The 27016-nt window shown below is 38.8% G+C and overlaps 1 protein-coding gene across 1 annotated transcript; it reads right to left on the bottom strand.

Moving 5' to 3' along the window:
- Positions 1-3778: 3778 nt before the first annotated feature.
- Cmtm6 (CKLF like MARVEL transmembrane domain containing 6) lies at positions 3779-24632 on the bottom strand. The gene is made up of 4 exons (XM_087182157.1): positions 24377-24632; positions 14255-14431; positions 11068-11166; positions 3779-7005 (listed from the first exon to the last, which is right to left on the bottom strand). The coding sequence occupies exons 1-4, from the start codon at positions 24512-24514 to the stop codon at positions 6871-6873; spliced, it is 549 nt and encodes a 182-aa protein (XP_087038283.1). The 5' UTR covers positions 24515-24632; the 3' UTR covers positions 3779-6870.
- Between the last annotated feature and the right edge of the window lie 2384 nt (positions 24633-27016).

The following is a 27016-nucleotide window of genomic DNA, read 5'->3' as shown; positions in this document are numbered from 1 at the left end:
TTCCATTCTTACAAAGTTGCATAATTACTGTGTTGCTCCTTCCAACTTCCCCATAAGCAAGTTCACACCACCATGGGGCAGGTCCATCTCCACACACGGTCCTTTCATGTCTGGCTAAATTACTGGCTACTGAAAGCTTAGGGAATTGGGACTCCAACTTTTAATCTGCTTGTTTCTGCCATTAAGTCTTACTTTTATCTGTACCAGGAGGCACAATGTCATATTAAATTGGAATCTTTCCTTAACAGTAGATAACTTTTGAAATTCCACTGCTGTGAATATATTCCCCTGCCGGAGGGAGGGAGGAAGAAAGGAAGGAAGGGACAAGAAAAAAAAATGAAAATAGAAGGAAAAAAATGGAAACAAAGCTTTTGTACATGGCGGGGCGGGGGGGGGGGGGCTTGGGGGGGGGATAAAATGTATTAAAAAATATATTCCCCTGCCAATTCATACTTGGGCAAAAATACCCTTTAATTAGAAAATAGCCATTGATAACAGAAGCTGCCCCTCTTGATTATGAGGGTACATGCTCAAGGAAGTAGATAGGTGGGATACAAGAACAATGCCTAAATGGCGCCTATAATCCACTCCTCTCATTACCATGCCTGGCCCATTCGTAGTGCCTCCTCAGTCTGACTCTGGGCTTGGGAATGCTAGCAATACACTGGGATTTGTCCCTCTTGGTCCTCTGCCATTGTCATGAAAGTCAGCCTGCTGAAGAGATATGAGAAGTCCTTGGAAGAAAATCAATTTCCCCAGCTAACAGTGAGCTGACCAGAAGCCTGAGCTCCAGTCAACAGCAGGCCTATGCCCAGACACGTGAGCAAGCCCTGCTAAGACCAGAGGAGCCATGTGGCCTAAACCAAGACCCACAGATGACCCATGAACTACAAAAGAGCTCTTGGTTAAAGCTACCTAGTTTTGGGGTGACTTACTACACATCACTTTTTGTGGTGACAGATACAGGAGGTACTAAGAGTGGTTTAAAACTTTAAGATCGCCTTTCATGCCACCTAATCTACACAGGTTGGTTTTATTAAAATCTGCTTTCTTTCTTGGTTGCCCATGCAGACTTTAGTTTTAACCCAACTTAAGAGGATTCCAAAGGCAGAAGCAATGGACTAACATTGGTTTGTCCGAATCTGCTTCTGCTGGAACAGTCTTTCTGCAGGTGGTGAATGTTCTAAATACAGATGAGAGAAGGAGAAGAGGCCAAGTGTACAGTTGGCTGAGTCAGAACCTGAGGAACAAATCCTGTATTTTTTACTCTGAAGTAACTAGAGAAATAAAGCTAAGATCTAAATCACAGACTATAAGAAGATACTTCCAAAGCGTATTTCTAAAGGAAAATATTAATAATGTCAAGATCTCTCAGAGTCAGTGTGAAAAAAGGTAAAGGACATAAACAACTCACAGAAGGGCCAAAATACAAATGAAAACATGATTGGTTTTACTGGAAATATGGGATAAAACAAGACATCATTTCAGTCTCAGAACAGCAAAAATGTTAAGTCGAGCTAATATCAAATGCAGAACAAGAGTGGAGAAATAAGAACTTTCATAACCTGCAGAAGGGAGCATCAACTGGGTCTACTACTGTGGAGAAACATCTCGAAATATGTAGCCCAACAATTTTACTTCTAACTACTTACCCCACATACAAACTCTAATGTGCACAAGAAAAGACATTCAGATATTTGTGCAATGTAACAGTGAAAAGGTAAAAAATTGAAAACCATGTTCAAACTTTCCTTTCAACAAAGGATAAGTTGTAATAGAATCATACAAAAGAATACCAAATAGCATTTAGAAGAAATGAACCAGTTACACGTGTAAATTTCAAAACACTATTAATTGAAAAAGCAGGCTAGGAAAGGATACATGTAGCACAAACATCATGTTACACACTGCTTATGTGTACATCCATCTGTGCATGCACCCACATGCATGCATGTATGAGCACATGCACGTAGTACAGACAGCAAAAACAGACAAGATACTTACCAAATTTAATGTAGTGCTTATCTTCAAAAAAGGAGGAATAAGATTAGAGATGGTGGTTTTATGTTTTGTTTTGTTTGTGATACTGGGGATTTAACCCAGGGCCTCAGACATGCTAGGCAAGTGCTCTATTACTGAGCCACATGCTGGCCCAAAGGTTTTGGTATTTTAAAACTTTTCCTTTTTTAAACAAAGGACCTTAAAGCAAATACTGTACAGCAAAATGTTACAATCTATTAAAGCTGGGTAGTGTCTACAAGTGTTATCCTTTTGAAACATTTCAAAAATAAAAACAGTCAAATACAAAAATGTCAAGCAAGACAATACTTGCCATTTTATTATGTCAATTTTCTATGATACACGTATTTGTAGAGTTATAGTCTAAAAATAAAACTAGTGCTAGTTTTTCTATTTTGTTTCAGAATAGTCAAGACCACAAATGCTTTTTTAAGCTGATCTGATTTCTTCCAGAGCATCACTGATTTAAATTCTCCGAGTTGGGGCACAATCTGTAACATACTTCTGACAGATACTGTCGATCCCCTCATGGCCCTTTCTCTGCTACCAGATCCAACTTTGCTCAGGTAGTACAAGGCTGTAAGCTTCCAAGATAGGCAGATTCACAACCTAAGGTGGGAGAATCTTGATTACTTTAGCCAGTTACAGTGTTTTCATTATCCATGCCAGTGATTCAGAAAAGGGCATTTAATATCTTTTAATAAGACAAATATGTAAAGTCCACCAAGGGGTTTCACCAAGAAGGAGCAGCTTAAAATTCTTTCTGGACACTGTTGTCCACACACACACATACACAAAGCCTGGAGATCTTGCCACCATCTTGCTATACCATAAACTTTTTTTTTTTGATACCGGGGATCATACTTGGGTCCTTGCGCTTGCGCAGCAGGCAACGAAACCACTGAGCTAAATCCCCGACCCCATAAACCTCTTTTGTCCTCAACTCTGAGGACAAAATTCACAGTGCAACATGGATGGGCAGAAAATACGAGAAAAACTTGGGGTCAGTGATGACATTGCTGAGCACTGAATTTATTGGGCTGGTCTCAAACTCCTGTGCTTGAGTGAACCTGACTCAGCCTCCTGAGTAGCTGGGATTATAAGCAGGCACCACCAAACCTGGTGCTCTACCCAGACTTCTTGCAACATTCTCCTTACTGTTTAAGACACATTTAATTAAGTTTTCTGCTCACAGGAGCTTATTGCATAGTAATACAATGCTCTTTATCAAAACAAAAACAAAAAACTTTGATGAATGTACAAATTCCAGTGAGTTCTTGACAACTATAAAGACTTTGTGATTCTCATGCAGACTGGAGGCAGGAATTTTGCAAACTGTACAAATAGTTGTAGCTTTACCAGAACCACCCTAGTTTGGCATCACACTTTCTAAATCACTGAACAGAATGTGCTTATTTTGTTTCTAGCATTTTTAGCCACAGCCAGAAATGTGATATAGTGTCCAAATGTGCTTCTGTGAAAGTCCTTAAGGGCATTTAGCTTGCAACATTCTTGTATAACTCTTCATATGGAGCACCCTCAGAATGTTTTGAGGGTGTATTCTAACTTTCCAAAGAGACAGCTCATGCACAGGAAATGATTTCTTTCTTTCCTAGCCTCTACCTTTTACACAGGTGAGACCCACAAGCGAGTATTCCACATAGGTACTCAACAAGGTTGTAAAGCCAACTCCCGCAATGATGTGAGAAAGCTTTTATCAAGCCACCATGCTTCTGTGGTAAACAAATACAAAGGTATAAACATTTCAATTAAATGAATTTATTTAAAAAGAAGACTATAAAATTTGACATTAGGAGAGATAAAAAAAGACTCAAAAGATTTAAATTGAAAAATACAAAAATGATTGGCTATAAACAATGTAAAAATACATTTCTCAATTCCCAAATAATTTAAGTATAGTAATTATAAAATTTTTGTACTGTAAGGACATTTCCCTCATAATTCTTAAGAACCACTCTAAACAATTTGTATAAAATATTACAAATTAAATTTATCATAACTGCTAATACAAAATTAGTTTGGGTTCATTGAGGTTATCCTTTTCTGTACATAACAAGAGCTTCTGGTCCCAAGTTCTCCCTGAATTATTTGCTAAAATGGTCTTTTTACTCCTACTTCCTTCCATAATAAAAGAGGCTAACCAGACATGGGTTCCCTAAGAAACAAGGTGAAAGTTATAAAAATGATCAAAGTACAACTGAACAATTTATCTTTCTAAAAAGGAAAAAATAAGTGGTTAACAAAGAAGCCCATTTCTTCACCAATGAGACAAATGGAGTCAGAATAAGGGTGTTTAAGCTCAATTCCAACATGCTTCATGTGTGAAGCCAGCCAAAACAAGGTCTGTCAATGCTGACTAGGCCCAACGCAAGGGCAGTGCTACCGTTTCCATCTGGAATGTCCCCAAGGCCCATGGGTTGAAGGCTTGTTCCCCAGAGCGGCACAATGAAGAGGTGGTAGAAATGTTAAAAGGTGGGGACTACTGGGAGGCCTGTAGTCAGCAGGAGCACATCCTTGAAGAGGACTGTGAGGCCTCAATCTCTTCTAGTCCTTTTTCCATTTTGCTTCCCAGCCACCACGAGGTAGGCAGCTGTGATCCACCACACACTCCCCACCATGATACACTGCTTTACCACAGGCCCAAAAGCAATAGGACCATCCAACCATTGACTGAACCCTCCAAATCTATGAGTCAAAATAAATCTTTTCTCTTTTCAAATTGATTATCTCAGGTATTTTGTGGCAACCCTGAAGTAGCCCAGATGATTTGCTGTGAATTCTAATGGGTCTACATCACATTTAAAACGACAATAGTGCAGTCTGATGTGAAATTCTACAACTAGCTACCACAAATTGGTTATCTTCAAATCAGTCTTTATTCTTAGATCAAAGACTCTCCCATCTTAGATGATATGCCCAGGAAAAACAGCATCCATGATTGCTTTCAATATCTCCCAAGTAGGCAGTGGTGACATCATCATTACCACTAGCATCCAAATTGATACAACAGAAAAGCTACTGAGTGAGTCAGTAACATATCAGATGTCTGTCCACACTCACCAATTTCTGAGACCCACATTAGCCAACTTCATGCAACTTAAACTCATCTGTAACATATAAATGGCAGATAAGAAACTACTAAAAAGAATGAGGTTATTAAAACATATCACTGGAAGAATTCCACATATGGAATCATCTTAATACTGGAGCTCTGGGTCAAAACTCTAGGAGGGAGCTGAGGATTTAGCTCAATGGAGCCACCACCTGTCTTGCAAGCGTAAGGTCCTGAGTTCAGTCCCCAGTACCAAAAAGTAAAAAAAAAAATCTAGGAGGACAAGAAAGGCCTAGCTCATATGACTTGGGCAGAAGAGTCCTATCCTAAGGGCCCTGTGGGTGTGGCTGACAGCCTGCCAACAACAAACAATTCTTCCAAATTATCAGAACTGCTTACAAAGTATCTTACAAAAATCTTAAGAACTGTTTGACTACTCCAGTATTAATCTGGAAAGGATTTTTCATTATTCACTTTCTTAACATGTCTCCTCCAGAGAGAAACTAGAGCAACACTCACATGGGAACAAGGACTCCCCAGCTCCTACTACACACTTGTAGCAATTAAAGATTCTGAACCACCTTTAGACAACAAACAATGAGAAAAAGTAAGAACCACAGGCCCATCTTCGCCAGACGATGATGCAGCACATGGACCATTCTGATAAAAAGACAGAAAACAGACAGATGAAAAGTCAAAGCCTGGAGTTATAAAAAGATTTGCTCCAAGAGAACATATAAAAAGAGAACCCACAGAGCTGCATTAACTTAAGTAGAAATGGGATAGACCATTTCTAACTCACAGCATGAATTCACTCTTCACATACATGCTAAGTGGCTGAAGTCTGTTTTTATAATTATTTTCACTGTATTGAGCAAAAAGTCCATTCTCATCTTTGGTCCTTAGATGTAACATCAGTTTCTTCCATTTTTCTAGATTTTTACATAACAATCTTTCTTTAAAATCTCAACAACCAAAGTGCAATATAAACATGAGGTTGCTGATGTTGTTGCCTTTATACACAAAAAATACCAACATTTCCCATACATTTTACATTATGCTACACAAAGTTCTCAGAAAGTGTTAATAATAATTATCTTAAAATGTTACCATATAATTTTAAGGCTGAGTGAGATGCAGTAAAGTCAAATATTATATATTAAGGAAAAAAACTGGACCAAAATTTTAAATATCGATTTCTCAAATATACATTAAATCTCCATTAACTGAACATAATATAATCACCAACAAGCTAATATTGATGTAAATTAATTTTAAAATGAAACAATTTCTGGGCCGAGGATTTAGCTCAGTGGCACCGTGCCTGGAGGCAGAAGCTCCTGAGTTTGATCCCTGGTACCGAAAAAAAAAAAAAAAAAAAGGAAAGAATTTCTAAAAGGATGAATACAATCAAGCTGTTTATACAGCTATAAAGCATAATTTAGAAGCTATGCCTAGAAAGAGAATGCCCAGTAATAGATTTATAATCATTTGAGCTATGTGATTTAAAGAAAGAACTGTCTTCCTCTCCACCTTAAAAACCTGCATTTGAGACAAGTTTCAATAGTTATTTTTAAAAACAATTTTAAAAAAATACCCTCTGGCTTAATTTGTAGTGACTGACACACAGCTCAACATTGATAAAATGCTTCCTGCCCTTCCCCCAGCTCTCCAAAAGAAGTGGTTTACACAATTGCACACATTCTACAAGACCTCCTGACAGAGCTCAGGCATCATGAAGAACAGTCGCTCTCTTCTGTGACACTTGCTCCCAGAGTCTATGCATTTAGTGGTTCGGTGAGGGCTTCCGCTGGAGGGGCCTCGGGCTTTCTCAGCTGGGACTCCTGTCTCTTTTCATAGAGCATAGCACCAAAGTCAAAGAGGAACATAAAACTTGCTATAAAGCCAAAAACCTGAGAAGGAAAAAGGGGGGAAAGGTTATATGAGGAATTGGGGAATACAATCTCATCTCCTACCTGGCTCTGAAAGTACTTCACATGAGCAGGATAATTCATTATTATAATTCATTTTTATCTTACACCTACGATTCTCTAATGATAAAAAAATTTTGTTTGTGCTCGCTTTGGCAGCACATATACTAAAAAATTTTGTTTAAGCCATCCAAAAATGGCAAGAAGTTACAAAGAGAAACATCTAAAACAACAGCTATTATCCCACAAAATACAAATTGTCCTGTCTTATGTATGCATGTATATGTGTGGGGTATCAATCTAAGAAACTAAGGTAGTAGCTAAAAAAAAATCCTACACAATGATACAAAACAGAGGATTATAACTGTGGTTAGAGTGACTCACAGGACAAGGGAATATGGAAGTAGGCAACCTGGCCTTAGTGAAAATGGATAAAGTTACTAATATCAAAACAAAAGTTCCATTTTGAAGATACTATTAGGTTAAATTTCCAGTTAATTTTCACACTTTATTGACACAATGACATGACGCCACTGCCTACTTCCCCTTTCTTAAATCACTTCCTCACTGTACCCTTCAAACACTGACATGGCATTCTGAGAATTCTGTCAAGAGACAGAAGTCCACGCTGCAAATTTAGCCTCCCTACTAGCAAAACTCATGGAAATGAGGGCAAAGAAAGTGCTCAGTAAAAAAGAGAAAATTTGCACTAGCTGATGGCTACAGTATCTTCCAACTCCAACACCTCCATGATTTTTAACAATTGTTATAATCTACTGCAGTCTTCTGACCTTCCTCTCCCCAGCCCCTCCACCCTACAGAATATGGATTATGTCTCATTTCACCATACAGGAAACTTCACTCCAAACTCATTGATTCACCTGGATGCCTCCAATACACCCAACATAGCTTCATTTATCAACCCAGCCCCCAAACCCAGGTGTCTTTCTCTCCTCTGCAGTCTTTGTTTTGGCTCGATAGCATCTAGTCCCTTACTTGCATAGCAAACTTTTTGAATATTTCAAATGCAGACGACATATCACCTTGTCTGTCAAGGTGTCTAAACCCCTGAAAGAGCTCCCGTGCATAAAGACCCTCTACACTATACAATCTAAACAAGTGCCCTGCCAGCTCTTTTGCTCAATGGTTTCTTTAATAGATTCATTCATCTACATTTCTAAAATTATTCATAATTTAGTTGCAAAAGGTAATTTCCTGCTTATTATAAATATTAACTTTTCATATTATTAAATATTATAACAATCTAATACATCATCTAAATACAATACATAACTAATGGCTGGGAATTTTATGACATGGTTTTCCCCCCTTAGAACTCAACTTTTTCTCCACTTCACATTCCCCACAGAATCCCCCCCACCCTGGTACCAGGGATCGAACTCAGGACCTTGCACTTGTGAAGCAGGCCCACTGGCACTGAACTAAATCCCCGGCCCCTCTCCCCACAGAATTTTCTAGTAATATATTTTTACTCTTGTTTTATTGATCTCCTATCAAACTCCTCTGCAATAAAAACATGTACACATTTATAAATGGAAAGTAACTAGAAGGTTAAACTATTAAAACTTTGATTTTTCAGTTCACCTGGTTGATGTGTCCATGGATAAATATTACTCATTGCTAGGATGAGTCAAGGTTCAGCAGTAATTTTGTGTCTGCTGTTTTTACACATATAAAATGGTAAGAAACTGTGGGTACATGAATAAGCAGATATGGCTATGAAATCACTTGAACTCCTTTTGCATTGTTGCATCATAAAAAGTAGTTTTAATGATCTAATACCTGACAACTCTACTAAATTCGGCTTCACTTGGTGAAAATCAGCCTTAGCTGGAAACCAGCTGACCAGCAAGAGTATCTGTTTTCGCATTGTTAGTTATCTGTGTTTACTGTACTAATACCTGGCTAGGTCCATGATCCTTGATTTGCAATTCTGAAATCCAAAAAGCTAAAAAAAATTAAAAAGTTTTCATGATTCACTTGACTTAAAATCAACAAGACTATCTGCAGCCTATACTTCTCACTTTTACTGTAAATATTCAAATATTAATGCTGAATTACACAGGGCATTGCCCTTGGCTCTCTGAAGGTGTTATGTAATGTAATATATGCATGGTACCACCTTTCTAAAATTCTGAACTCTTAAAAATAATCTGGCCACAAGGATTTCAGATAAAAACTGGATCTTTTATTTTCAATTGTCCCTTTGTTGTACTCAAAAAGGCTTTTGTGTTTTACAACTTAGAGTAATGCACCATAGTAAGATTTAGGATAGGTGAGTACATTCTTTTTTTCCTCTTTTGGGGGGTGGGGGTGGAGGTTGACTGTAAAAAGGAAGGTAGGAAAGAACTGGCTAGATTCTTTCACTAGAGATGAATTCTCAAACATATGAGTATTAAGATTACACAGAGATTAAAAACCTGGAAATTAATTTCCACAAAAACTATTCCTGCTTAGTACTCCTTAAAAAGTTTTCATACCCGGGGATTTAGCTCAGTGGTTTCGCCGCCTGCTGCGCAAGCACAAGGACCCGAGGTCGATCCCCGGTACCAGAAAAAAAAAAGTCTTCATATTTTATGGACATACATAGCCCACTTACGACTGCTATCTAGACAAACATTTATTGGTTCACTTAACATACTTCATTATAATTTGTTTCCTTCTCTATTTCTTTTATTAGGTTGAACCTTTGAGTCATTTTTCCTGTGTATTCTGTACACCTAGAACAGCACATGGCATGTAGCTGTGGTGGACTGAAAAGGAGAGAAATACAGATGATAAAGTCAATTTTATGATTTCCATTAGCAGTATCATATTCCTATGTAGAGTAAATGGATTTTTGGTAACAAGACTGTCACATTCTGGACAGGTTCTAGGTTTTTAAGGCTATCACTTTCTTTTTTTTTTTAATTTTTAGGTCTTCTATTCAAAATTACATTAAAAATAAAAGACAAGGACTGGAGAAGCTATTGAAGATGATGATGATGATGATGATGAAGGTGAAGAAGCAGATGAGGAAGGGGAAGAAGAAGGAAATGAGAACAATGATCCAGACTACGAGGCCAGGGATTTAGCTCAGTGGTTCCGCTGCCTGCCTTGCAAGCGGAAGGACCCAAGTTCGATCCCCGGTACCAAAAAAAAAACCAAAAAACAAAAAAAACCAGACTATGACCCAAAGGAGCAAAACCCAGTAGAGTACAAGCAGCAGTGAAGCAGGATGTATGTGGCCTTGAAGATAACCCGCACTATAATAGCCTAAACACAACTTATTATTTATTTTCAGCCTTATGTTTTTGTATTTTCTTGGTAGATTCAGTAATTTTTTTAAAGGAATTGATATTTTAAAGACCAATTTGTTTAACTAGCATTTTAACTATAGTTTCACTGTCAGATACACTGAATGCACAGATTCTCTGAAGCATGTTCATTATTGCTGCAATTTGGTTCTTTGCATCATATAATTATCAGAGTATAACTATGAAAATTAATTTTTTCCTAAAGAACCAAAATAGTTTTCCTGCTAGTAATAGAGTGGGTTTAAGTTGGTTGCATAGTTGTGCTTTTCTTTTTTTTTTTTTTTGTTACAAAAATGCACTGACTTACACTAAGACAATTCATCATTTAAAAGAAAAAAAAATAAACTTGTGGTTAAGAATTTCCAGTAAGACCCAATCAGATGATTGTTAGCTTATTAATGGATTTTTATATTTCAGGTGACAGTTAATTGTATAAGGAAGCCTAACTTACATGGTTATGTTTACTACAGGGAAGTGAATAAAACCTAGAATTTTCAGAAGTTAAAAAAAAAAAAAAAGACAAGGGACGAGGATTTAGTTCAGTGTTTCCGCCGCCTGCCTTGCAAGGTCCCAAGTTCAATCCCCAGTACCAAAAAATAAATAAATAAAATAAAAGACAAACTATTTTCACATATTGTATACTTGTCAAGTACTTTCTAAATTCTGTATTTTTAAGGAAACAAACAAACAAACAAAAAAAGCAATGTTAAAAATACAAAGTACTTACAATTGCAGTAATTTCAACAGAGGTTCTGTCATGGGTGGAGACAAAAATGATAGATGCCAACAAAAACACACATCCTGTTCCCAGCATAATGTAAAAATCCTATGCATACATATAAAACATGTGAAAAATACAATATGGTTAGATTTATAGAAACAAAGTTTTTAATTTTAAAAAACTTCAATGACTTACTTTTGTGACACAACCCAAACTTACCTACCACACTTCTAACTTTTCAATAAGCTTGGCATTCAAACACTATCCACACTTTTAGCTGGGCGAATTGAAAGAGTACAAGAGGCTTCTAATAAAAAGCCTCTCAAAAGACCATGAGTGTGTTTTTCCTCTTTTTCTCTAGGACATATTAAAATTATCAAAGACAAAAAATTTATTAAAATTCCATCTCATTTCCAGTAAAAAAACAATTTTTTCTTTCCTTTCAAAATATTCCATGCTCTTGAAGACAGACTTTTAGAGACAAGGAACTGGCTCAGAGGAGGAGGAAAGGAAAAGGGGGTAACAAGGATGAAAATAATCACAATGCTGTGCGTTTATTAATATACCAAACAAATCTCATTCTGTGTTACTAATATGCACCAATAAAATGCCCCTGCAAATTCAAAATTTAAAAAGCAAACTATGCTAGAATGGTATCTCTGAATGCTTCAGTGCCTTTAAGAGAGAATCAAAAAAACCATCCATCATTAACTAAATAAAAGTATGCCAATGGTGTGTTTTCAAACACCTGAGCTTCCTGGAACTGCCCTCAACAATTCCAAGCAGGTATTCCAAATGAGCCCGAAGGATGAGCTCATCATCCACTACTGAAAAGCTTCCACACCACTTCACAAGGCAGCTTGGAAGCTGGAGGTGCTCCATGGGCTTCCAAGTGTCCTCTCAGCACTGCCTCCCAGGCTTTCCATGCCAATGGAAAATGGGGCTTGACAAGCACACTTGATGCAGAGGAAAACTGGGAAAGTGACAGCCACTCTGAAGGCTTTTACTCCTGATGTTTTTTTAATCTTCTGAACTGCAACTTCTACTAAACCTAATATTAATAAAACTATCAAAACAGAATTCCTATAATGTCAACAATTCACTTAACATTTATAAAAAATGTAAGGTGTTCTTTGTTCTAAAAGCAGTATTACTTCAAATCTGTCATATACATAAAGTTCCATTTCCTAATATTTAGAGTGTATTTTGAGATAGAATAACACATAGCTCCATAAGTTTGTAACTGCTGAGTCCATATCCCAGCTATGCTACTTCCTAACTATGAGACTTTGAACTATTTAACATCTCTGTGCCTCCATTTCTTTATCTTCAAAATAAAATAAGAGTATCTTCTTCATAAAATGATTCCATGGACTAGAGTTAATCCACAGACGGTACTGGGTCAGTGCCAGGCACATAGTATGTTGGCTACTACTAGATCTTAACACAATCTGACCTATAATGGCATATAAATGATTCTTTCTTCAGAAAGATTGTTCCTGCCTAGTCATTTTCAAACCACGCAAACAAGAAATCCTTATATTAGGTGAAAAAGCCTTGCACAAGCGGGGTGCTCTACCACTTAGCTATATCCCCAGTCTCCTTTTTATTTTGAGACAGGATTTACTAATTTCCTCAACTGTTCTGGAACTTGTGACCCTGTTGCCTCCCAAGTGACTAAGATTATAGGCATACATCTTTTAAATTTTTTTAACTTAAAATAAATTTTTGAAAAGGTAATAGATCTCCATAGCATAAAATTCCAGTGGTACAAAAGAGTACACAGAATAAAGAGCATTGCCAAGAAAAAAACAGTAATTTTGTTATATAATCAATATATGACCCCATGCTTATTTCTTGTTAATTCAAAATAATAGAATCTTACCGCTTTCTTTTTATACTATCTCTTGGTTTTTTTGTTTTGTTTCATTTTGTTTTTAGACAATATCTCACTATGTAGTTTAGGCTGGTCTTGAACTCACTATGTAGCCCAGGCTAGTTTGAAACTCATACTGATCCTCCTGCCTCAGCCTCCCAGAATGCTGGGACCAAAGGCATGTACCACCATGCCCAGCTCTTGTTCTTAATAGTCAAATATCTACTTTTCTTTTTCTTTTTTTGTACCAGGGATTGAACTCAGGACCTTGCGCTTGAGATGCAGGCGGCAGAACCACTGAGCTAAATCCTCAGCCCATAACTTTAATTTTTATCCTTACCCTCTGAGACATGAATTCTTTCATATGTTAACACTCACATGCACTATTTTTTACAAATTACTACTGACAACTAAAACACTACTGAAGAGGTAAATTGCTGAAGTACATACTTGAATTATTTTATCTGTTATCCCATAAATCCAAACTATACTCAAACAAAAATTCAGGGTGAGGATATTGTCTTTAGAAAGTTAAACTCCTCCAATGTTGTGAAAATAAGACTTCCCCAATATAATTTTATTGCAAGGGAAATTTCTGAAGAATGAATCAACAAATACCTTAATTCATTTGTAGAAAACTTGACTAATAATAAAATGAAACCAAAATATAGATGGACATAATTACATTTTGTTAAGAGCCCCAGAAATAGGTTAGTTCATTACTCTATCTCCTATGCTTAGCATAACATCTGGTATGCAAGCGTGCACAACTCATAACTATGGACCCAATGAGTGACACTCTGAAATGTGAGAAATAAAAAGTGACAAAATCAAGTCAAGGGCAATGGTGCATCCTTGTAATCCCAGAACTGAGGGAGGCTGAGGCAGGAGGACTGAGAGTTCCAATCCTGCCTGGGCAACTTAGTGAAGCCCTGTCTTGAAATTTTAAAAAATTAAAAAAAAAAAAAATAGTGGGAGGATGTAGCTCAGTGCAAAGGCCCTCAGTAACCCCTAGTACCACAGAAAAGAAAGAAAGACACTGACAAAATCCTAGTCTTTTTCTTTAAAGTCCAATGTGATGTAATTAAGCCACCAATAATTATAAAACATTGGCAGTGTCTGTCACGGTCACTTTCCCTCTCTATCATCCCCTCAGAAGGCAAAACTGGGTTGCTTAGATGCGGTGTTGGAATAACAGATAGTATTTTTTCATGGTTCTGAGTTTTGAAAGCATTACTACTTTGAACAATAAAACCATACAAAATTACACAACAGCTATGCTCTTAATAAAAGAGTTTACATTTTTTTCATGCTTACCGATGATTTTACTTTTATGGCATCAACTCTGTCGTACACGGAAGTACAATACACAATTAGGAAAAGGAGACTCAGAAGAAAGGCACTGCAGCTTACAAATTCAAAAAAGTACAGTCCTCCGCACAAAGTACACTGTGATACAACTTCTTCACAGATAAAGGCCAGCAGAGACAGCAGCTACAAAAGAAGAAAAACATTTAAGTATTTTTCAGAGAAACTACTGTACTCAAAAAAAGAAAAAAAAAACCACAAGTTCCCTCAAATATTTATAAAGCAGAGATTATGGCAAACAAGATTAGTGAATGAACTTCATCTATACAGCTGAATGATAAAACATGGAAATCAGGGTGTTGTTATGAAAACACAGGAAGGGCTTCCAGAAGAAAAGTTGGGACATAAGGACGGCAGGGTCAGTTTTGTGGTGAAAGACATGGAGAGAAGCTCCCAGCAGAGGAATAGTTTACAGAAAGGTCCAGGGAGTAAAACCATGGCACCCTCTCCCAAACACACACTCCCACTACCCTCAAATGAACAGTGCAAGTCAGTCAAGTTAACATGACTAAAGTGTAGTTTGGGGAAAGAAAAGGGCAGCACCAAAACTATTATATGAAATTAGAGGTCATCGCTTCTCGGCCTTTTGGCTAAGATCAAGTGAAATTAGAGGTGAGCAAAGGCAGATCTAATTCTCTTCATGAACTACTTTAAGGTAACAGAGTGACATGGTGAGGTTTACGCTTGATACTGAGAAGGGACTGGAACTGGCAGATTTTAGGGCAGACAACCAGTAGGAAATCACAAAGACAGTGACCAGAGGTGGTAGTAATGGTAAAGAGTGACTAATACCTAAGAGAGGAGAAGTCTTTATCAGACAGGATGAATGGAAATAAAATGGAACATAAGATAAGACATGTACTTTTAAACACATGGATTTTAGTTACAAAAGCACATTTACTCATCAATCTTCTGAAGTGAGTCTTTTCTTTGAATATAGGTCTGCTGTTGGAATTCCATATCATAAGCTATCATTTCTGGACTGATGTGATATGGAGCAAGATCTTGGACACTTAAGAAACAGTACAGAATCTCTCTAGAGTTCAACTGATTTCACTATTACAGTTGCTTTACATAATTCCACAGCTGACCAATATCTTAGTAACTTAACTTTCAGTCTTTCCAAAGCATTCAATTTGGCTTTCATAAAACACTTCCTTTTGACACTGTTTCGTTTGTGTAATAATTAACTAAATGTTTGACCAGAAAAAGCATTATTAACATAGTCTGGTATGGGAACAACACACCTCAGCTGAGGTCAGAAGACCACAGAAGTGCTAAAGAGGCACCTACTGGCCATGACAGGTTTGGGCGATGGGTGGGGTCAGGGTCCCAGCCCCGGCACAGAGTGAAGAATGGTGAACTCTGATTAATCTGGCAACTCTTCCATGCAGGTGGGTTTTAATGGCACGTACGTTGTTGTATGTGTGTTATTACTGGTGCCTCGTGGCAGAAAAAATCTAGTATTTTCTTGTTAAGAGGCAAGGGTGCTGGAGAGAGAACTGTGTTTTAAATGTGCTGTGATTGGAGGAGTCTGTTGAAGATCTAGGTGCAGAGTCAGTGGTGATGGTTAATCTTGATTGTCAAATTGATTAGATTAAGAAAAGTCTAAGCAATTAGTGAAGCACCTTTCTAGGTGTGCCAATGGGTAATGAATTAGTGAATTAATCCAACTTCATCAGTGAAATTAACCCAATGATGAGATAAAATTTGATGGAATTACTGGGAGGTGATAAAAAGAGGAGGTGGGGCCTGGCTGGAGGAAGCGGATCATGAGGGGCGGGATGTTGGGACTGTAGGTCCCCAGCCCCTTCCTCTGTGGCTCTTCCCCAACTTTCAGTTTCCCTGTGAGCAGCTATCTTCTGCCACACCCTTTGCCATGATGTTTCTGCCCAAGGCCCAGCACGGCAAAAATGAAACCTTTGAAACTGTGAGCCAAAACAAACTTTTAAATTGTTCACACCAGGGATTTTGTCCAAGTGACAGAACGCTAACTAACACCGGAAAAAATGGATTATAGGTCTGGAGTTTGGCGGAGAAATTTGAGATTCAGATAAAGATGTGAGAGGCAGGTGAGTGAGAGGATGGGATCACCCAGAATGAGGAAAGTTGGCTTTATGCAGAACTCAGGAATCTTAAATTTTAAGGGATTCACAGAAAGGAGACATTAGCAAGAACAAGAAGCAGCAGCCCAAGGGGTAGCAGACAAGAACAAGTATTTCCACAAAAAGAGTAATCATGAGTGCTAAATGCTACCAAGAGGCCAAGGATGAACAACACTGAAACACCAATATTAGTCTGAGCTACAAGAAGGGTGCTGGTGACATCAGGAAGAAAATCCCAGTAGGGAATTCTAGCCGGGTAGAGAAACTTGATCATCACAGTATTGTTTGTGTGTGTGTGTGTATGTGTGTGTGTGTGTGTGTGTGTGTTGTGTGTATTGGGAAGTGAGGAAAAGACAAGGTAGTGGAATTGGGACAGCAGAGTCTAGAAATGTGTCAGGGAAAGAGTGGCCAGATTGAGCTGTAGTAGATGAGGTCAAAGGAAAGGAATTTTAAGATGGGAGAGCAGAGGACATATTTCATTGCTTCAGCAGAAACCAATTAGCTGGGTGGGTCTAAAGACAAGGCAGTGAAGAGCTCTCTAGAGAACAGACTCAAGGCTCAGGTCTGGGGCCCACTCTTCTTTAGAAACCAGACAGAAGAGTACGCTTGGGCAGTATGTGTGGGAAGCTGATGGAGTTTCCTCCTGAGCGCCAAAACCATCAAAGTGACTGGTGACTCATGTAAAACTGAAGGGAAATGTCACCTTTCCCTAATAAAGTCAGAAGAAACAACCAGCCACATAATGGCAATAAGACTGCTATCAAAAATGAACAGATACTTTAAATACCATGAAATAAACACCTGTCCTACATTTTCATTGTTAAAATAAGAAACTATGGTACCACCACTCTGGAAAAAAGTTTAGTAGTTTCTTCAAAAACTACACATGTAAAAAATAAATTAAAAAAAAAAAAACTATGCATGCATCTACCTATGACCCACCAATTGCACTCTTGGGTATTACTCCAGAGAAATGAAAAGTTATGTTTGTGCAAAAACAAGTACTGTACATGAATGTTTGTGACAATTTTATTCACAACTGTCCCAAACTAGAAATAATCCAGATGTCTTTCAATGGGTAAACTGTGGTATAGCCCATACCACAGAATATTAATAATAAAAAGGTACAAAAGTGGTATTTGAAATAACCTACGTGAATCTCCAGAGAATGATACAAAGTAAAAAAAAAAAAATCCAGGTCGGGGATTTAGCTCAGTGGTTTCGCCACCTGCTGCGCAAGCGCAAGGACCCGAGTTCAATCTCCGGTACAAAAAAAAAAAATCCATCTTCAAAAGGTTGCAAACTATACAATTCCATTTATATAGCATTCTTTGACTAACAAGAATGATAGAGAGGCAAAACAGATTAATGACAGCCAAGGACGTCTCATGACAATGGAGTCCTGCATCTTGATTATGGTGGTCACTACGGGAAGCTATACATGTATTAAATTGCAAAGAACTACCCACTAAAAAGGAGTAAACAGGGCCTCTCTGTACATTTTTGGTTATTTCTTGTAAATCTATAATTATTTCAAAATAAAAAGTGAAAAAAAATAAGAGGCCAAATCTAAATTGGTATATAAGCCTCTAAGGTATTTTCCCCTCTTTAACAGCAATATAAAATTTATACATTCCCACAACTAAAAAGAATTTATATGAGGACTGAAAGAGATTGGAATGCTCTACTTTTCTGTAAATTATCAAAGTGTGAAATAGCCCCACATATCCCAAATTACTTCCCTCAGCCAGATATTAGTTGAAGCATTCCCAATCGTTACACCACAGGATACAGTGACAAAACAAGACAAATACCAGATCATCACATAAAGATATTTTCTTACTGTCCTATAATTACCATTATAGAATGAATTTTTTATGACTATAGGATAATAAAATACTAAATGTCTAATATGCAACTTTACTCTTGCCTCTATGTTAAACATTGTCCATCGTTATGAGAAATTCATAAAATATACCTTGGGTGTATAAAAGTCATTTAACTGAAAAGATAACAGCCCAAAACTTTAATTGAGGTTTGAGAATAGTTGCTCATGAACCGTTCTTACTGCATAAATTAGACCATGAGGACCACTCACCTGTAAAGCTACATGACAATAACAAAATCTTATCTATAGCATAGATATAAACTGGTTTTTGTCTATCAGTGGTAAGAAAAGGGCAGCAGACTCAAGTCGTGACAAGTCCTGTTCCAAATGTACTAACAGAAGGGCCAGGGATTCAACTCAGTGGTTCCGGCACCTGCCTTGCAAGTGCAATGTCCCGAGTTTGATCCCCAGTACCAAAAAAAGCCAAACAAATATATTAACAGGTGTGGTTCTTACTGACCTGCCTCAGAGCAGTATTAGAGGCAGGTCTTCCCTGGCCTTCCTAAGAGAATGAAGGGGTACGGTATTAAGTATGGACACTTACTCGTTCCTATCTCCAGTTTCAAAGGCCAAGCTTGACTCAGTAGGAAATTTTCTCCCTCCGCTCCTGAGGCCACTAACCTTCCTTTATAATCACCTACAGTACTACTTAGTCTCTAATACAAAATCTACTTAAGTATTAAGCATCAATATTACGTATATGAACATTAAGGATGGAATAACAAGATAAATGTATGAAAACAAAATGTTTTATACCACATGATTGAACATTCATTATGTGTAAGTTAAGAAAATCTCTCCAAGAAGCTGGAGAAGGATGAATAGAAATGTAGAACTCCAGTTAGGGCTTGAGAGACAGACTCTGGATAGGAAAAGAATGAGGGGGCTGCAGATTGATGAAGGCAAGAATCGCATGGTAAATTCGAAAGGGATTACAAAACAAACAACCAAACTACCCCGGGATGATGAGGAAAATGATGACATAGTCAGGTGTGGCTCTGTGATGTTCACACAGGGAATATGGGCTTCTAGACAAAGGCCATAGAGAACACCCACATGTTTTAGTAGGTTAAAAGACAGGAGGAGCAGAAGACTGGGTGGGACCTGAAAGAATTCTACAGTTCAAGAGTGGGAGGGAAACAAGCAACCAGCACAGGAAAAGCAAGTCAGAAAGTATTCTTTAAAACAAGCCAGGTGTGGTGGCACATGCCTTTCATCTTAGCACTTGCGAGGCTGAAGCCAGAGGGGATGGCAACCCACCTGGGCAATTCAGGGAGATCCCATATCGAAATTAAAAATAAAAAGAACAGGGCTGTAGCTCAGCGCAATAACCTTGGGTTAAACCCCCAGCACTGCAAAAATAAAACTGAGGAAACCCTAAAGACTCCAAACAATCAGTGATAACTGGGAATGTGAGGATGAGGAGGTGGCTTAGTGTATTTTAATCATATTTGCTGTAGTCAGGGTTTGCAAGGGAATAGATTTAATACAGGATACATGATTTATAGGATTATTTTATAATATTCATCCAAAAAGTCAAATGCAGAGGAGTGCAAAAGATCTTTCCACACAGTGGAGACTCAAAGAACCCAGCTGAGGGCCTGAACCCTACGGCAATGTCCCACACAAATCCAGCTGAAGGCCCAGAGCTCAAGGCAACGTCCTCCACAAGTCCAGCCAGAGCCCTAGAGCCCAAGGCAATGTCTCATGCAAGTCCACATCGAGAACCTGCACTGGAAAGGGTCAAAAACCAGTGGTGGAAGCTAGAAAGCCTGTGCCAGTGAGGTGAAGGACCTGTGCCACCAGACTGATTTGCACTAGAGCCAGGAAGTGACACTCAAGGGAAAGACCAGAGCTCCCCTGATGAGAATAGCAGCCATTCCCAGAGACAGTGAGGAGGCAGACACTTTTGTACTAGAAAAGAAAAACAAGTGTGATAGCTAAGGTAAGGAAGAATTTCAAGAAATGGATGGTCACCAGTATTAAATACTAAAGGAGTCAAGGATAGGAAGAAAGAAAACATCACTGATATAGGTATCAAGTTAATGACGAATGCAATCCACAAGTAAAATGGCTCAATTATTATTCGGGGCGGGGGGCACTCTTCTTTAGAAATTGGACAGAAGAGAACAAAGAGATTACACTTGGGCAACTTTGCTTTCAATAGTATGAAGTCATCACAGTAAATACCACTTAATAAATATTAAGCTAGGTATCTAACAACTATATGGAATGTAGCTCCTTCTAAGGACAAAATTTTACCCAAATATAATTAAAAGAATTATCAAGCGTTTAAAGTTGGGAGAGCCTCTGGAGAACATGTAGCCCCCACCCTCAAGTTTAAAGATGGCATTTAGCTTCCAGTAGACTAAAGCCCAAGTTAGGCAACCATAGGCAAAAACCCTGCCTCCTACACTGTACTTGTGCCCAGTCGCCATGAAACAGTTGATTAATTTCATCTTATGATTGTGTGCATTTGTGTAGGTTTTCCTTGTAAGACCAAGTTTTTGAAGTTACAATTTCCTTTTTTGCTATTAGGTCATATAGTAAAAATATGTTTGTTAGGATTAACCCATTTGGAAAGTTTCAGTAACTAAAACATAGTCTTAACCATGGCTCTGGTGAACCATAAATGGTTCAACATTCAGATATTAGATGACTATCCCGTGTCTCCATTTCAGCTTCATTAACTTTTCTGAAACTTCAAATCTTCCTTAAAACTAATAGTCATATTGAATACTAATTCTTTATCATTTATCTTTAACAATCTACTACCTAATTTTTTTCAGTACTAGGGATTGGACCCAGAGCCTTCACACTGAGCTACACTCCCACCCCTTTTTATGTTTTATTGAGACAGGGTCTCACTAAGTAACCCAGGCTGGGCTCACACTGGCAATCCTCCTGCCTCAGGCTCCCAGGGTGTGCCATCATGAGGCTGAAACAGGAAGACCAGAGAGAGTTTGAAACAAGCCTGACTTGCATAGTGAGACCCTATCTCAAAAAAAAAACTATTGTTTGCCATTAATTATAAGGCATCATCTACAAAATTGTATGAATTTATGAATTATAACTATTAAAAACTTTATAGTTGAAAGTTTCAAATTTTAAAAATTGTCAATCTGAAGAAATAGGCTAAGCCTCCATAGCCATAAACAATTTATTTACCCTTACAAATATTTAATGATCTAATTGCTGACATTATATATCTTTCTCAAGGTAAAAATAGAACATTTCCATTTAGTATACATCAGTTTGCCCATTTAAGCAATGAAAAGGCATCAGCATAATAAAATTTCTCCTGAGTGATTTGTTTCTTCATACTTACAGAATAACATTATTTATACTCTAATAAACAAATCACTGGTGAATCCTATAACAAACTGTTTGGCTGAGCAATGACTATAATCTCAGTACTGTGCAGCCATCAGGACATGCAAATGGTGCCAAGACACAATGTGGAGCTTGTTACAAAGAGAAAATTACACATATTTATTTAGGTCACTGCACCAGCTAATTAGCAAGTAATTAGGTTGCCAAATGTCAATTTGCCCCTTAAAGCAAAAATAACCCTCTCAAAAAATAAAAAGTCGCAAAATAAGAGCATAGGGACAAGTATATGGACAGAATAAACTGGAAGAATGATTGCATAAATTTAGGATTCCATAACTCCTTACACTGATTTCTCAACTGCATTGTTTCTACTTCAGCTCTGAAAGGGCATACAGTGTTCAGGGGACACTTAAGTTTTGGATGAGCCTTTGACAAAATTCAGGCCATATGTGAATGACAAACACCACTTCATAACTCCAAAAACTAGAAAAGTTATGTTCTTTTATCTCTAACCTCCTCCTGTATGCACATGCAGGCTCCACCCTGCATCTCTTCAGTGTCAATCCCCTTCTGTAATAGCAAACCCCACACAGCCTCAGAGATTTGAAAAAAATCTTAAGAGTAGAAAAAAATCTCAAGAGATAATCCAATTCAACCTAAGATTCCAACATAAGAATTATCCAAGTACACAATGCTTTGTTGTTAATTTTTAAAACAGGCTTCCTTTCTCTTTTACGATCTTTGACAATCTAATATTTATAGATCTATAATAATATAATGAAACACATAAATGTACACTTTGAGTACAATTTCATAGAGTTGTAGGTTCTTTGTTAAAATACTGTATCTTCTGATTTACAGGTTTCTCCATTAGTTGTTTCCTTGGAGCTCTGCAATTCTGTTTAGTTTTTTAAAATAAATCATCCAAAATAAAACAAATTAAAGGCAGAGTTTGGGTTAAGGCAAAGATCTTTTCTATTGCCCAAGCTGGATAACAGTTTTTATTGACTTTATCTCTAACTTTCTTGGGACTTTCTGGGTAATGCTGTAATATGTTGCTATTGTGAGGAGATAAGACATTATTACAAGACATAGCAGGAAAAGAGACAAAGGAATCGAAAGGCAATAACAACATTTTAAAGCTTCATGTTAAAGCTTTCTTGTAACCTAGGTTTCCCATAAACAAATAAGTAAATTTTATGAAGAAACATTGGTTTGTATTATTTCTCATTTCTCCTTATGAATGATGGGGACCAAAAAGGAATTGCCTGACTTTTTTAAGGCAAGTTAACCTTCTGTGCATTCAAGTTTAAAAGTCTACCAACAAAACTTCTGGCTGTGTTCTAGTCTGAAGATATACAACTACAGGTTACTAAACTATAATAAGGTAATGAGAAATTTTACTTCAGCTTTGCCACTTCTGATTAGAATGGAAAGATAAAAGCAGATGAAAGTAGGAGATATAGGCAGCAGACCAGTACAAACAATTTATTTTCAACAGCAATAATGCTTCCATTGAACAGTAATTCTTTTCTAAAGAGTTTTATTATTCATATAGGAAACATTCATGCTTTACTGTAGAGAGGCAAAGCTGATGTTTTAAAAACCATCTAAGAGCTGATAAAAGAAAGAACAGGAACACATCAAGGTTAAAGGAACAGTGGCAGAGGGGAACCCATGATGCCTGGTAAGAGCCTAAAGGTGACCAGTGAGGACTACTCAGAGGGCAGCTGGAAAGACAGGGCCAGACTGCATGGCTTCCACTACCACATTATCCCTCGTCTCCAAGTGATTTCCCAATCATCCCTAGATATGATCATTTGGGTGGCTAAAAGCAATGCCAGTTTTCGGACTGCTGTTTTTCTACATAACAAATGAAGGTCATCTTGAGTTCTAGGAATTCAAGTTCTGGTCATCCGAGCTGTAAGAATTTAAGCTCTTCCCAAGAAAACCAATAAGCTACATTTACTTGGGATAGTTAAAAAAAAAAAAATCTATAAACACTCTAAGCATTTGGATTTTTCCCAAAATGTTCCTCTTGCAGAAAATGACAGCCATCAGTAGTAGAAACAGTACACAGGGGCTGAGTGTGCCTGTCAGGTAAATTATAATTTAAACCTCAAAAATGCTTTGATATTTTCACTAATAGGTTTATGCCGAAAATCAACTCAATGAATTGAAGAGGTATACCATATCCTAGCTCTGCTACCTCCACATACACACGAAACGATGTCCTTTCGACTTTCTACCTCGAACACACAACTGAAACTATCCAACAAGTTAAACTGCCCCTCAGGGTTTAGCACCAGGAAAACCGCAAGAGCCAGAAAAGACAGACTGCACTGCCTTCGTCTCCCTGCACTCTGGGCGATAATGAAGCGTGTTCCCGGGAGAAGAGGAAGGAAGGTTGCCACAGAGGGTAAGTGAAAGACGTCGCGGTCGCCGACCTGGGTCTTCTCCGACGCATTTCCTGGGCCCGCCAACCACGCTCAGCGGCCTCGATCGCCCTCAGGGGCTCAGATGGAAAGAGACCCAGGGAAGCCGGGCGACTAGGTGAGACCTGGGAGGAGAAGGAGGGCAACGCCCCCTTCCCCGACGGCTCGGGAAGGGACGGAGATGAGGAAACGGACGCTTCCCGAACATCCACACTGAGCAGCTGCCCAGCAGCCTCGCAGGCCCGCGGGCCGAGGCCCCCAGCCGGACCCTGCTTCCCGCCCGGGCTTACCCTCCGCCGCCCTAACTCACCAGCTGCAAGCCCTTGAGGACGCGCCGATGCAGCGGCAGCCGGCCCAGAGAGAAGTGCGAGGCGAGTCCGCTCCGGGCGCCTCTAGTCGGGCCAGGGTCCTCCTCCGTGGTGGGGCTGTACACCGCTCCGTTCTCCATCGCCTAGGGAAGAGAAACCCGCAGCCCCGACGGCAGGTCTCCAACTTCAGCCGCCGGAGCAGAAGACCTCAGCAACCGAGCTGAGGGCGTCACTTCCTGGGCTTCTTCCCCAGCTTCCGGCCGACTCCGCCCCTCACGTCACGCCCCCCTATCTGGCCACGCCCCTTCCCGCTCGAGCCTTGCCCATCTAAAAGTCCTGTCAGCTGTGGGGCTTCTGGCTTTTGCCCAGGAGTTGGGTACTGTACTTTCCCTGGACTTTTTTTTTTATTCCCTCAAGGTGCTGGGGATTGAACCCAGGGCCTCGCATATGCATGCGCTCTACCATTTAGCTACATCCCCAGCTCCTAACCATGGACTTTTACCCTTCCCTCTTTCGGACATCTTTCAGACCTTCAGCATTCTTTCAGTCAGTATTTTTTGAAAGTCCACAGTGTGCAGTGAGCCCAATTCTAGTTACTAGGGTTACAACCATGTACCAAACAAACATGCAAGATCCCTGACCTGTCGGTCCTGCCTTCCAGTAGGGTGGTCATTAAAACAGTAAACAGATTCCTAAGGATTTCAGGCAGTGATGAATGATATAAAAATACTGACAGTCCCACCTTGTGATGGCTCAGTTTAGGATTTTAAAAAATTTATGATATTGCAAAATGGATGTGAATTAAGTAGAAACTATACTTCAGATTTGGCATTTTGATCTTTTCAATAAATTATGTGATATTCAACTCTAAAAATCAGTTTTGTGTTCAATGAGTCTCCCCAAATGTGGGCTATTGTAAGTGTTCTGAGCATGTTTAAGACAGGTGAAGCTAAGCATGATATTTGGTAGGTTAGGAGTGCTATATTAAATGCACCTGAAACTTTTGACATAGTTAATTTATGATGGGTTTATTGAGACATAACCCCATTGTAAATGAGGAACACTGGTAATGCAAAGTAATGAAGAGTTGAGTGCTGAATAGGCAATAAATTAGGAAGGACATACTTGGGAGTGCACTTGCAGTGAGCCCCAATGGATCCAAAGGAGTCAGGCTTGTAAAGATCTGGAAGGAAATTTCATCCAGAGGGAACAGCAAGTGCAAATGTCCTGAGGACTAAACGAACTTGGCTCAATCTGGAACCCAAGACTGTCATGACTAAGGCTAAGAAACATGAAGGAGAGGAGATGAAGTTGGAGTACAGGCAGAGGCTGGATAATACAGGACACTTGTAGATCAGGGATTTGGGTTTCAGTTCAAGTACAAATGTGTCTGGAAGAACTTTTGAGGGCGCTCCCACCTGCATCTCTGTATTCTTTTTAGGATCTTTTGTCAGAATCAGTTGTTTTCTTTCTTGTTCACCAACTGCTGCTATGTTAATTTTATGTGAGTTTAAGGAAGTGTATCAAGGAATATACTTTTATTTTAGAGACTGAAGTTGAGTTACATATCAGGAACACACATTTTTCTCCACAGCCAAGGTCAACGTTTGAGGATCACATCCAAGTCAAACAGCCAGGAGCACCTGGAATGCATCCCTAGGTGGTCTAAGACTGTAGCTGCTAACCACTCACCTGGCCAAGCTCAGCCTGTAACTCATCTCTCCGTTACAGCCTCAAAACCTATGGGTGAGAGGAGGATTACTACTGCCATCAGCTGCCACATTTATCATCGCTTCTCCACCTCCCCAAACCTCCTGCCTTCTTCCATAAATAAAGCAAAAGCTCCCATTCAGATGAATACAGACAAGTAGATACTACTCTGCGGAGGTTGTCTACAGCCAGGAAAAACTATCCTCCTGTCTCTGATTAGATGCCTTCTAAATGTCCTCCCAAGGCCAAGGTCAAACAATCACCAACCCAAGTCAGGGGCCTTGAACATACTAAGTATGTGCTCTATCACTGAGCTACACCCCCAGCGCCAACTACCAATTCTATCCAACAAAAGAGGCCACTGTATTTTCATCATTGCCACAAGGACTCATTCCTATATTAGTCTTCAAGTCACCATCATCCAAAATTGAATACTATGGGTATCTGAAATTTCCTTTGAAATTTAGGCAAAAGAATAAGATGGGCTGATGACTAGAGAGATGGATAAAAGGACAAACTTATGATAAAGCAACTGTAGTAACATGTTAAGTTACCAGTATGTGGGTGAACCTTACAGTGGTTGCTAGAGAATATATGGGGAACCACTACACAGTGATTATGAGAGAGCATATGAGTGACCACTATACCATGATTCCAACTGTGAACATTTTCTAAATAAAACACTGCCAATAGTAAGTTACCAGGAAACAAGGAGACTGAGCCAGGAGAGGACAGACTCTCTCAACACTCTTGGTTTGTTTAGGGCGCACTTGGGCAGTTCTCTTGAGCTCTCTGCTTCTCTTTGTATTTAGAACTTAGCTCTATCACTTCAGTTTCAGGGTGCATGAGAATTGGGTGCAATGTTAATTAAAAATAAAGATTCTTGGAGATTCAGGCCCAAAGATTCTGAATTTGAATGAAGCTTACAAATA

This window comes from Heterocephalus glaber, unplaced genomic scaffold, assembly GCF_053883595.1.
Source record: "Heterocephalus glaber isolate CG9 unplaced genomic scaffold, H.glaber_assembly_v1.0 deba00001472, whole genome shotgun sequence".
NCBI lineage: Eukaryota > Metazoa > Chordata > Mammalia > Rodentia > Bathyergidae > Heterocephalus > Heterocephalus glaber.
The sequence above is the reverse complement of the archived record's forward strand: the minus strand, read 5'-3'. Positions and strand labels throughout refer to the sequence as shown.